The sequence below is a fragment of the Lactuca virosa genome, chromosome 6 (assembly GCF_052849685.1).
Source record: "Lactuca virosa cultivar CGN04683 chromosome 6, Lactuca_virosa_CGN04683_v6, whole genome shotgun sequence".
Classification (NCBI taxonomy): domain Eukaryota; kingdom Viridiplantae; phylum Streptophyta; class Magnoliopsida; order Asterales; family Asteraceae; genus Lactuca; species Lactuca virosa.
In genome coordinates, this window is record NC_136431.1 from 28,532,489 (window position 1) to 28,545,452 (window position 12,964).

General features: G+C 35.9%; 3 protein-coding genes and 1 pseudogene across 3 annotated transcripts; 2 read left to right on the forward strand and 2 right to left on the reverse strand.

Moving 5' to 3' along the window:
• Positions 1–971: 971 nt before the first annotated feature.
• Positions 972–2,778, forward strand: LOC145120063 (large ribosomal subunit protein eL13z-like). The gene is made up of 5 exons (XM_079055849.1): positions 972–1,079; positions 1,662–1,777; positions 1,864–1,994; positions 2,093–2,251; positions 2,338–2,778. Exons 2-5 carry the CDS (start codon positions 1,669–1,671, stop codon positions 2,557–2,559), a joined length of 621 nt encoding a protein of 206 aa, XP_078911975.1. The 5' UTR covers positions 972–1,079; positions 1,662–1,668; the 3' UTR covers positions 2,560–2,778.
• Positions 2,779–5,336: 2,558 nt separating this feature from the next.
• Positions 5,337–7,056, reverse strand: LOC145119249 (tyrosine--tRNA ligase, chloroplastic/mitochondrial-like). Its single transcript, XM_079054873.1, has one exon. It carries the CDS (start codon positions 6,962–6,964, stop codon positions 5,474–5,476), a length of 1,491 nt encoding a protein of 496 aa, XP_078910999.1. The 5' UTR covers positions 6,965–7,056; the 3' UTR covers positions 5,337–5,473.
• A 363-nt stretch (positions 7,057–7,419) lies between these two features.
• LOC145119250 (ATP-dependent Clp protease proteolytic subunit 4, chloroplastic pseudogene) lies at positions 7,420–8,360 on the forward strand (annotated as a pseudogene).
• A 353-nt stretch (positions 8,361–8,713) lies between these two features.
• On the reverse strand, positions 8,714–12,078 carry LOC145120664 (pollen receptor-like kinase 4). Its single transcript, XM_079056463.1, has 3 exons — positions 11,270–12,078; positions 9,920–10,522; positions 8,714–9,599 (listed from the first exon to the last, which is right to left on the reverse strand). Exons 1-3 carry the CDS (start codon positions 11,907–11,909, stop codon positions 8,920–8,922), a joined length of 1,923 nt encoding a protein of 640 aa, XP_078912589.1. The 5' UTR covers positions 11,910–12,078; the 3' UTR covers positions 8,714–8,919.
• Positions 12,079–12,964: the final 886 nt, after the last annotated feature.

The window sequence follows — 12,964 nt, forward strand, 5'->3', positions numbered from 1 at the left end:
TTGGGTATACCTTGTATTAATTTATTGGGTGTTACACTTTATCTATCATCATTTCCATATCGACCACCCACCCTTACAGAACTGAATACTATTCACGTCTCATCTCTTATAGTTTACGCTTCAATACTCTAAATTAGTGAAACACTGTGGCAAACACTCACCATTATTAGACCATTGGTGTTAACCATAAACCTTCATTACAAAAAAAACCCACAAGTTTAGATCTCTACAGGAAAAGAAACAACATAAGTTTGATATATGTCTCTTTAGATCTACACCGGAAAAAAATGAACGTGTCTTATCTCCCCTTCTCCCCTCTCATCTTTTACATGCTAGAAAAAATGCAGGTTTCAGATCTACGTGTTTATGTTTTTATATGCGTTTTATAGGCTATAATCTTGGTATTTCTTGATTTATAGATGGATCCAATTGTAGGTTTTGGGACGATACAAGACATTTAGCACACTCCGGATGGGGTTATATATGAGTTTATGATGAATAAACGGAAGAGAAAAGAGAAAGATTTTGTTGAAATTCATATGTTGTCGGTGATGAAGTTCAAAAAAGCTAGAGAAGATGAAGTTAGGGGAAAGGTGAAGGGGTGGGGTCTATTTTGTTTTTTATTTATAGATGATAAACAAATAAAATAGAAATATATAAGGTCATCATAGTCTTTTTAAGTCGACAAATATGCAAGTTTCAAACTAACTGATTCGAATGAAACAAAATATAAAGACAAAACATTTTATTCGACCAAACATGGACGAGCGATTCATGTAATTTACTCTATTGTTTATTAAACTTTAATCAAATTACCTAACATTAAACACTTATAAAATTATAATTGTAACCCATATCAGGCCTACTTTTTGGACTTTAGAGACAATGATCTAATGAATCTAAGGTTGGGCTTATCCATAAGCAAAACATGAGGCCCAAGATAAATAATTCGGAGCTCATTTAGGTCTAGGGTTTTACTTCCCTTCTGATCCTTTTAATAGTCTCTGCGCATCTTCTTTCTCAAATTCGCCGCGTTGCCATCTCTGAAGACGAAGCACTCTGCCTCGCCTTTAACTCAGGTATGATTGAGCAGATGCTTACCGAACATTTTCAATGGTTACGCTGTGTAATTCGTGAAAGATTGTAATTGGAGTCGTGGTTATTTGTGAAATTGTATCCATCGATGAGTATACATCTGTAGCTGTTGTGCTAAATCTGTGTGAACTTTAAAGGTTTAGATCTCATTTTTGGAAGATTTGTTTGTGAGTGTTTAAGAATGTGTATTATCATGTTACGAAGTTGTAGTTTTCTCGTATTGTGTGAACGTTCTTGTCTGTTATCTATTCGTTGGCCTGGATTTATCCTCTGAATGCTGTTGTGCTTTCTTTAACTTTTATTGTTTCTTCACAATCAAATCACCAGGCGCTGTATTCCTTACAAATCCTGTGCTTTTTCGGTGTATCTTTTAAGGACCGATTTGCTTTGGTTTCATTAACAAAAGTTTTAGTTTTTCGTAGGCTTTAATCATTTGCTATAACATTCAAAGTATTACTTTGCTATTTGAAACCATGAGCCTCATTACTCAATCCCTTTCGAAGCGATACTAATCTATTTGTTTATTTTTATTCGTTACAATTGAGAAGATGTGATGTCTTTTGCAGAGTAACCATGGTTAAGCATAACAATGTCATTCCAAATGGTCACTTCAAGAAGCATTGGCAGAACTATGTCAAGACATGGTTCAACCAACCTGCACGCAAAACAAGGAGAAGAAACGGTCAGTTGTTTGCTATTATGATTTTTAACTTATACATATGTCAATGAGATTTTAAAATTTTACTTTTTATTTTTGATGTCTTTTAGCTAGACAAGCAAAGGCTGTGAAAGATTTTCCAAGGCCAGCTGGAAAGCTTCGTCCCCAGGTTCATGGACAAACCCTGAAATACAACATGAAACTTAGGGAGGGAAGAGGATTTTCTCTTGAAGAGCTTAAGGTAAAGACATGTTATCACCATAACTTTGGGGGTTCAAAAGTGTAATTTGTAGTTTTGTGAGGGGCTGAAGTGTAACTTACATTGTGTGGTGTAAACAGGCTGCTGGTATTCCCAAGAAGCTTGCTCCAACCATTGGCATTGCTGTGGATCATCGCCGCAGGAACCGTTCATTGGAGGGTCTTCAAGCTAATGTCCAGAGGCTCAAGACATTCAAGGCTAAATTGGTCATTTTCCCAAGACGCGCAAGGAAGATTAAGGTAAATCTTTATTCTATTTCATTTTGTGTTTTTCTAATAATCTTGAAATTTATTTTCAAGAGCTAACAAATGAAATTTTGTTTCAGGCTGGTGACTCTACCCCAGAGGAGCTTGCAAGTGCTACACAGGTTCAAGGGTCAGTGTTGCCAATTGTTAGGGAGAAGGCAGCTGCTGAGTTTGTGAAGGTGACTGAGGAAATGAAGTCATTCAGTGCTTATTCCAAGCTGCGTGTTGAGAGGACAAACAAACGCCATTTGGGTGCAAGGCTCAAGAGGGCAGCTGAAGCAGAGAAGGAAGAGAAGAAGTAGGGAGAGACTGTTTTTGGGTATTATCATGGAAACTTATGTTGAACCAATTTTGGATATTGTTTTGTTTGATATGTTGACGTTGGGTATTATGTGTTTGGAATTGTTATGTTTTAGTTTTTGTAGCTGTGACATGGCTTCAGTTCTGTTGGCTTATTACCAAAGACAAATAGTATGCTTTTCATCTTCTAAACAAAGTTTTTGAATCAGCGTTTTTTTTAAGGTATCGCGCCTGTTAGCTTTTAACTTAAATATGAAAAGCTTTGCCTTTTTAATTAACTATTAAAAGATATATATGATGAATTTTCTGTGTGTTCAATGTGGTTTATTACAATTACCTCATCACCAATGTTTTAAAAACCGGTTTTGTAGTTGAACCGGTATGGTTTCCGGTTTAACTGGTTCGACCGCCGGGTCAATCGGTTTCTATAATTTTCATATTTTTTTCTTATTTTTCTCCGCATGCATAAGTCATGAATTTGAGGTCTACAAGTGAAAACATTAAAAATACACATAAAAATAAGTTATAGATCAATATAAATACATTAAAACAACACATAACTATAAGTTTTATATCAATTCATATATGTAAAAAAGAAAATAAAATATAATAACGAAACAAAATATAGTTTTAAATGAATATAAATGCATCAAAAAACATCATAATATTTACCATATGTTTTTATTTAGAGAAATCTAAATAGATGTGAAAAAGTCCACATTTATTATTGAAAATGTTTTTTTCCATGTATTTTTATTTAGTTTAACCGGTTCAACCGATTTATTTTGACCGGTTGAACCGGTTTTTTCTAAAAACCAGCCGGTTCAATCCGGTTCAGAAATTGATGTAAAACCGGTGATAGTTTAACCGCTCTTTTCTCCGATTCCCGGTCCAACCAATTCGACCGACCGGTTCAAACCGGTTTTTAAAACACTGCTCATCACCAAATCATAATGGTAAAACTCAATTGATTGAAACTTGAGAGACCGATTTGTATAGACAAAAGGGATACCCTAAATTGTGTAAACTTTAAATCAATATACATTGATGGCTGAAAACCATTTATGAATTGGGACGTTGATGACTGAGGTAATCCACATTCTTAGAGGTCTTATGTATAAGTTTAGAGAAAGAAATGAGGATCTATTGACTTAGAAAAAAACCAAAACCTGACTTCCAAGGGAGACGACCTGGAGGAATTTTGGTAGTTAGAAGTTTCTCAATGTGTTTTGTTAAAGCTATTTGTGACATGTATTGTCGGTAGATGACTTCTGTCCATATTGCAGTTGGTGACGCATAGACTTTCTCTGATGGAATAGGGCTCCATTAGGGTTTGACACTAAACCCCTATATCTTCGCAATGATTATTGATGATATAATTTGCAAGTTACAAGGCAAGGTACCATGGTGTATATAGGGTCTATGATTCATAAGGGAGGAGGAAGCCCTTCCCACAAACGCATTGACACATAAGTTTTTTTCTCTTGATCTTTATTTCAACTCTTCCAACCTATATCACATGAAAACCCTATTTTTTTCAAACCGCTTAACCCTTTCAATTTTTAATTTTAAAACAAATACACACTAATTAAAATTATTCAAAACTAATTAGCAAAAACATACAAAATTAATTCACAAACTAATAAAAAAAACATACAAACACAATTTGCTACAAATTTTAAAGCTTGAGGTACAATTAATAATATAAACACAATTATATATGTTCTTGCATTGTTTTATAAAATAAAAAAAAGAGTAAAGAAAAAAACGTAAAACAAAAAATGACCATAAACCGGGTCAAGAATCACACGTTGGGTTATAAAAAAAAACTAAAAGAGCTAGAAAGAATAACAATGTAACATCAACCTGAAAAACATTAAACTACAAACAACCTAATCCACATTCTATTTAGATTTTAATTGATTGATGTTTAATTACTTTGTATGACATTTTGTATTTGGATTTTTAAATGATTATTGTGTAATTTTGATTTTGTATTATAATTTGTATGTTTTTATAATTATTCAGCAATTTCATCAATCACAGTATAGAGCATTAGGGTAATATGGTCATTTTTCATCATTCAACACAGTCAATCAGATGTACAATCAAACAACATGGTTTTTTCCCAGTCAGAAAACTTTTCCAGACAACACTTTATCAGACAGAAACTATCAAACGATACCTAGGTTGTTTCTTGGTTCTTGTTTGAATGAGGGTGCTGACCACTCGACGTAACGTCAACTTGTAAATTTGAGAACAAAATGTCAAGATCTATATGGTCTCAACTTTTGAAATTAGGTGTTTTTGGATAAAATCACAGATTAGGATATAAGTTGTAATTTCATTACAAACTTCATATTTTAATATCAATGTTAGAATATGATCAAGAAATCATATATATTTAATGATAAAACTATAAGTATTATAAAATCTCAAATCCGGTCTCATAACCATTTACCCATGCCAAAAGTTTTAGGGCTAGACAATTTCATATTATTGTAAAAGTTGTATTGTTATAAAATGTATACGTTTGAGATCTTTCGTGGAAGTGCTTTTCGTGTCCCTAGGCACCCTGCATAATCACTACCAGTGTAAGCTATCAAAACACTACTTGCCTTCTTATACATAATGCCAAAATCGAGTCCCTTTTACATATATCTCAACACCCTTTTCGCAGCCATATGATAGAAGTTCTTTAGGTTGAGACATATGTAACTTAATAGTCGACTCCGAGTGACTTGCTTATAAAAGGCATCATGGTGCAAAAAATCATTCGTGTGAAAAATTGAAAAACCATTAAAGTTCATTTAAAATTCCTCTAGGGGCATTGCACAATAACTCAAATTTATCTTTCTAGTCAATCCAATGTAGAATGTACCAAAAATGGAAAGAAAAACATATGTGCAATAACCCTCATGCAATTCTTACAACCATCTTGTTCTTCTTTCCAGCAGACAACAACAGAACTTTCCCATCCACAATATCATCAACACTAATCTTCTTTCCTTCATTATCAACTCTCCCATTATTCAAATACAATCCCCCTTGCTTCAACAGCCTCCTTGCAGCCGATTTACTCTCAATCAATCCAGTAGAAACTGATAAATCAACAACACCAAGATCCAAAACCTCATCATAACTCAAAGAACAACAAGGAACATCTTCAGCAATACCCTCAATCGTCTTCCAATCCAATCGGGTCTCAGACCCTGGTTTCAAAGCCTCAGTAGCCTTAATCGCCTCCTGTAATCCATCTTCCCCATGAACAAATCTCGTCACCTCTTCAGCCAACCTTTTCTGTGCAGAATTCTGCAAATACCCGGTTGATTTCATCTCGATTTCAATCTCCTTGATCTCATCCAAGCTCAAAAACGTAAGAATCTTTAAGAATCTCACAACATCGGAATCAGGAATTGAGAAAAAATACTGGTAGAATTTGTAAGGTGATAGCATCGATGGTGAAAGCCAGATTGCCCCGTCTTCTGATTTCCCGAATTTTGTGCCGTCGGATTTTAGTAACAGAGGGAATGTGAGACCATAAGCAGAATCGGATTGATGAAGCTTTCGAATTAGTTCAGTTCCAGCAGTGATGTTTCCCCATTGATCTGATCCGCCGATTTGAACTGTGATGTTTTCGGATTTGAACAAATGAACGAAGTCATAGCCTTGTAAGAGCTGGTAAGTGAACTCGGTGTAGCTTAGACCTTGATCGGAGGCTTCTAATCTTCTTTTCACACTTTCTTTAGCCATCATTGTGTTAACCCTAGCGAATCTCCCGACGTTTTTCAAGAAATCGAGCAATTTCACGTCTTTCCACCAATCGTAATTGTTCAAAACCTTGATTGAATTGTTATCGGTTGATATATGCCCGAGGACTTTCAGGATTATATCGGAGATACCCGCGATGTTTCGTTCTAGGGATGCAATATCGAGTTCAGGGCGTTCGAGGGACTTACCGGATGGATCACCGACCCGACCGGTGGCGCCTCCAACGAGGGCGACGGCGGAGTGGCCGCATCGGAGGAACCATGACAGGACGATGATTCCGATGAGGTTACCAAGGTGGAGGCTTTCGGCGGTAGGGTCGAAGCCGCAGTAGACCCGAAGAGATGAATCTGTGCAAATTGAACGGAGGTTATCGCCGGTGATGGCTTCAAGTAGGCCTCTTTCTTCAAGTATTTCGATGACGTTGGAGCGACTGGTGTGGGATTGCTCTTGGGTTAATTGTGAAGAGCAGAATTTGCGGGTCAATTGGTAATGCCGTCGGTTGTTGGAGTGTAGGGTTCGTTTGTTGGGTATCGATCGGATGAAAGGCGATTGAAACAGAGAGGAGATTGGGATTTTGTATGTGGGTTTAAGGATGAAGAAGGTTGTTTTCAGCATGGAGGCAGCAGCCGCCGCCATTGATTATGCTGTGCCGCTGTGTAGAGCAAAGAGTCGAACAAGGAGTGGCCGGAGGTCTAAATCCAGATAAGATAACACTTGTATTTTGGCCACCATAGATTTCATTTTGATAAAATGGCCACTAAACAAAATTATTTAAAAGTTTTGACTTTTGAGAACGGGTATCCGAGTCCGACTATCCGCCACCTCTTCGAGAGCTCACTCCTACAAAACCACCTCAAGCTCAATTCCTCTCCCTCCGCGGCTCCGCCCTTCAGTGCCGCCGTATCAATGCAACAAATGCTCAATTGCTTCCTCTGCCCTTACCATAGGAAGCTTAAGATTGGATTTCGAGCGAAACCTAAAAATTTCGGCTTCTTCGCCGCAAACGCCGGTGACGGCGATGAGAGGCGCCGAAACCGATGCGATGGGGCTGTTGTTGATGGAAAGGATTGTGTTCTTAGGCAGCAGTCAGATCAATGATTTCGTTGCTGATGCCATCATTAGTCAGTTGCTTTTTTGGATGCTCAGGATCCTACTAAAGATATCGGGTTTTTTTTTTGTGAATTCCACCGGTAATTGCTTCATCAATATCTTATATGAGATTGATTATGATCGAACTTTCTCGCTGTTATTTCATCACAATTTGCTGTTTAGTTTCTCTGACGCAAAATTGCTGTTACTTCATCACCAGCGCTTCAATGGCAATCTACGATGTTTTGAAGCTTGTTAGGGCTGACGTTTCAACAATTCTTCTTTTTCTAATTCCATTTTAAAAGTTCAATACATATCGATTGAAGGCAAACGGGAGCTGCGCCGCTAGCCCTTTCTGGATGGCAACAGCATCTATAATCCTTGGTGGTGGAACTAAAGGTAAACGCTTCGCTATGCCTAATACAAGAATCATGATTCACCAACCACTCGGTGGTGCTAGTGGCCAAGCCATAGATGTTGAAATCCAGGCCCGAGAAATGATGCATAAGAAGGAAAATGTCACCAGAATTATAGCAGAATCCACTGGTCGATCTTTTGAACAAGTAAAAACATATTGACAGGGAGCGATATCTGTCTCCAATTGAAGCAGTTGAATATGGCATAATTGATGGTGTTATAGATGAAGATAGCATCATCCCACTTATGCCTGTTCCAGATCGAGTTAACCTACCCTTAGTTATGATGCAATTAGCAAAAATCCTGACAGATTCTTGAATCCTGATATACCTGATGATGAAATTTACTAGGAACCAGTTTATGTTCTTTATTTAGCTTTCTGTATTCACCATTCGTTATCCTACTGGAGACTGTTTTATCTTTTAGTTAACCAAGATAAAGATGACACTGAGTGTGATAAATCTGACTTTATCTATTAAGTTGTTTTTTCTGCATTAAGTAATTAGGAAACACACATTTATTTCTGTACCATACAGTATTTTCATTTTTTTTTCTCATTAAGACATCGTACTTTGAAATTGTATCCAACTATAGTATTATAGTTTCAACTATTTTTCTTTTTTTGGGCATATTATACTTTGAATAATCTACTAAATTATAGCATAGAATAATGATTTTTTTTTTTTGTATTTGGGTTGCTATATCTGGATAGATTTTTGAAATCTAATAGCAAAAAATACAAGTAGGATGCTAGAATAAACAAATAAATAGAAGTACGTTGCTATTTTTAGCATTTAACGCTTTACCTTTTTAAACAAAACTGTAATGCTGTAATAGGAAGAAATGGAAGTAGCATGACATTTGCTACAATTGGATAAATTATACAAAGTATGATGCTGTATTAGGAAGAAATAAATGTGGAATGTTGTAATAAACAAATCAATGAAAGTATGTCTAGCATTCAACCCTTTATGCACTCTAACTTCGTGCGAGAGAACCCAATATCCGTGACTAAAACAAATTGTAACAAATTTGTTTTATAAATTACAAGATATCATATAGAAAAGCAAGTCAGCATCAACAAATTAGGTTGGTTTAAGGTTAGCCGAGAACGAGAAATCGTCATCTGTCATGGCTCTCGAAGAATAAGCATCTCCATCACTTGTATAAGACGAATACTCTTCATCACTACCTCTCTCCTTCAACTCACTAATCTTCTCAACAGCCACCTTTAAATCCCACCTTTTTTCAATACTCCATTCACAACAACACATTCCAATCTTTAAAAGCTTCAACATCTCCCCTTCACAGTTCTTCGTCCCTTTCATTTCTTTATCAAACACTTCACCCGTCCACTCTTCTCGAACCACCGAGTTTACCCATGTCTCCAAATCCGAACTCCCGCCTTTCCCTTGTTTCAAATAGTTCGCCGGAAACTTCCCCGTCAACATCTCTAGAATAAGGATTCCGAGGCACCAAACGTCTGTCTTGGTGGTGGTCCGGTCATGGTGGGTGAACTCTGGCGACTTGTAGGCTACCATGAACTCTTGACCATGGTGCTTGTTGACTACTGGGGTTAGACCGTAATCTGCTAGAAGGGGATTGAAGGTTTTGTCGAGAAGCACGTTGGATGATTTTAGGTGGCCATGGGGTAGTGATAGGTTAGGAAGCTCCTCGTAGAGATAGTCGAGCCCTTGAGCTACACCCTTGATTATGTTTAACCGTGTTGGCCAGTCTAACCCCGGTTCATTTGGCTTTCGTTTACCTATAATTTTCCAAAACAAAGACAAATTTTAATATAAATCTGCTAACACTAAAATACATTTCACGAGACATGACTGACATTGATGTCAATGAGACATAAAAAAGGTGGGACAAGGACAAGAATGGGGCAAATTTGGCATTTAGGTCTTTTACACAAATGAAAGATCAAGCGGAGTCCATGCCCCACCCTTTTTGGCAATATAAAAGATTGCAATTTTTATCCCATCGATATTAGTTTTGGTCCCAATCTAATGCACAATAAATGCAGAACAACATGTTATGTCATGTCATAAGTAATAAATAGGGTAAGCTGTAACATACCATGGAGATGACTAGCCAAGCTACCATTTTCCGCAAAATCCGTGATCAAAAGTTTTTCGTCTTTCTTGTAATAAAAGGCCACAAGGGGAAGCAAATTAGGGTGAGAAAGGTTTCCAAGCCTCCTCATATGATCATAAAACCCTTCTTTTCTCACATTGTTCATTTCCCTAAACCTCTTCACCACCACTGCCGGACCACCCAACAATGACGCCTTATACGACGATCCAAAGCTCCCACCTCCCAAAACCTCAGCCGAGGCCCGTAAAAGGTCTTGTAAGTCAAACCGCTCTCTACCACCCCTCACAAACTGAAGTTTTTCTCCATTTTTGGTTCGTTTAGGGTTCTTTTCTTCTTCGTCTTCGTGGTGATGCAATTGGATTTCATTTGTGTTGAATTTGTACGGATTGTTGTTGAGTTTTGTTGTTTGTTGGTATTTGTAATTGTTTTTTGGTTTTGTTTTGGATCGAATAATAAGTAAAGAGAGTATGATGATGGCTAGAACTATGATGATGGCGACAATCGTGATGATGAAGGTTTTTAGAGTGTGTTTGTGCTTTGAGATTTTACAAGGGTTGGTAAGTGGTTCACCACATAAATTGTTACCTACATTGACCAAATAAAATAGTTAAAAGTTGCAACTAACAAATAAAACATTAAATATGATATTAATATAACTTACAATTAAAATATGAAATCCACATATGAGAACATAGAAAGCACGTATAATAATATGATATTTCATTTAGTAAATATTAAATATTAAATCGACATATTATTAATCATGCCATTTTAAAAATGATTGATAGAATCGAATTAGACGCGCACTAATTGAGAGCAACGTGCATGGCACTTTCCAAGCTTTTATTAATTTTGAGATAAAAAAATGCTTCAACTTTTTATCACTTTGAATAAAGAAAACATAACATTTACTTTATAACAAATGTACATTTTAATTCGACCGTGACTTGATTATTTTATCCAAAAAATATCTTATAGTTACTGATTGATTTAGATTTATTCGAGTAAGACTCGGGTTTTGAATTTGACAGAGTAAGAGGCATTTTAGACATTTTAGAGGAGTCAAGAGCAAATCAGACTTCCAACAAATATGGTAAGAAGAAATATATCAAACAACACTAACTTTGTTACGATACTATCTATTTATCAACCGGTCCTGTGAGAAACATATCAAACATCACTAACTTTGTTACAATACTATCATAGTTATCAACATGCCGTAACCTTTCATAATTTCCACAAATAAAAAAATAATATATCATTGTAATTGCAGTTTCGTTAAAAAAAATAATAATTAAAAAAAAACAGTTGAAAACGAATGAAGACACTTACCTGCAAACGAGGTTGCATTCTGGTTCATGAGCCCACGTGGTATTGGCCCATTAAGTCTATTGTTGGCAAAATTCACCTTCAATCTTTTCTGTTCAAAATTTGGTATCTCACCTTCAAATTCATTATCTTGCATCTGCAAATCAACAAGAATGCTCATCCCTGTAAGCGATTCAGGAATCCGACCACTAAATTTGTTACTCTGAACTTCAATCTTCCTCATCGAACTCATTCCAGCAAACAAATCGTTCCCAATGACCCCTGAAAAGTTGTTGTTCGATAAATAAATACTCCTCAACAGCCCAATTTTCCTCACATCAGGCATCGATCCTCCAAAACCGTTGTTCGCAAAACTTAGGGTTCGAATGCTTGGTATTTCAGCCAAAATGTCCATGTCGATTGTCCCTGTTAACCCCATGTTCTCGAGCTGTAACCCTAATACACTCCCGTTTTTCCCGCAGATAATTCCGGTCCAGTTCTCTTTATCCAGGTTACACGGTTCAACATCCGGGTTCCAGTTGGACAGCGGTTTCGGGTTTCCGAGTGAGTTCTTGAACGCGATTAGGTTGGTGATGTCGGTGGTGTCAGATAACACAGTTGTGAAGAGAAAAAACGCGAGTAAGAGCCATTTTTTTGAGGCCATGGTGGCCGGAGGTTGAGAGAGGAGGTGGAAGTGAAGAGGGATGGCTGAAATATTGAAGGATATGGAGATGAAGACATTTGAGATGGTGACATTGACGAAGTCGTTTGGATGATTAGCTGTTGATGAATGAAGGCCGGCTTTGAGATTTGGGATGATTTTGCCAGTTTGATGCAACTTACAAGTCCAAGTGTCAAGGAGTTAGGGTTTTTTTAATAAAAAGAAAGAAAAAACAAATAAAATCGAGGTTTGACTATATATGCAACGTGTAAATGATTCTTATTATTTGGAATGTTCTTTTCATCTTGATGAGTTTCAAGGTTTGTGGTTACTGGTTAGGGGCCAAATTTGGTGTATACAAAAATCTTATACATGTTTATTCAAATATATATACGTTTATTGATATATAGATGTTGATCATGAGTTATATATATATGTGATAGCATGCTATATGAGTTATTTAATGTTTAATGTTTTATATATATATATATATATATATATATATATATATATATATATATATATATATATATATATATATATATATATATATAAAACAAATAATAACATCCCGCGAATAATCTACCTATAGGGTATTGTTAGGGTATAGATTGACGCATAAAATTAAAAATTGCGAAGGAAAATAAAGTATAGTTGATAACATCAGAATAATCTTATTATATATGTTGATTTCATAGTTCGATTTACTATTATATTGAAATCCATAAATAGATTTTTTTTGGGGGCTTAAAAATGAATATATTCTAGGCCTAAACAGCTAAACCCACAGGTCTTGAGGCAATCATACTCCATAGCCACATAGTTATTTGTTCAAAATTCAATTAAAATTTGGACGGTATCAATTTACAATAACAATTGGTTATTATGAAAGAAACCAGGAATAAGTTAAGAAGCAGGGTGGTTACTATTATGATATTCAAGAATTATGTGTTGTTTTGAATAAAGTATCAAAATAACAAAATGCACGATCATATATCTATTAATATTAAAAAAAAGTTTTATATTTTGTTTATATTTAGAAAAACCGTTGGCATTTT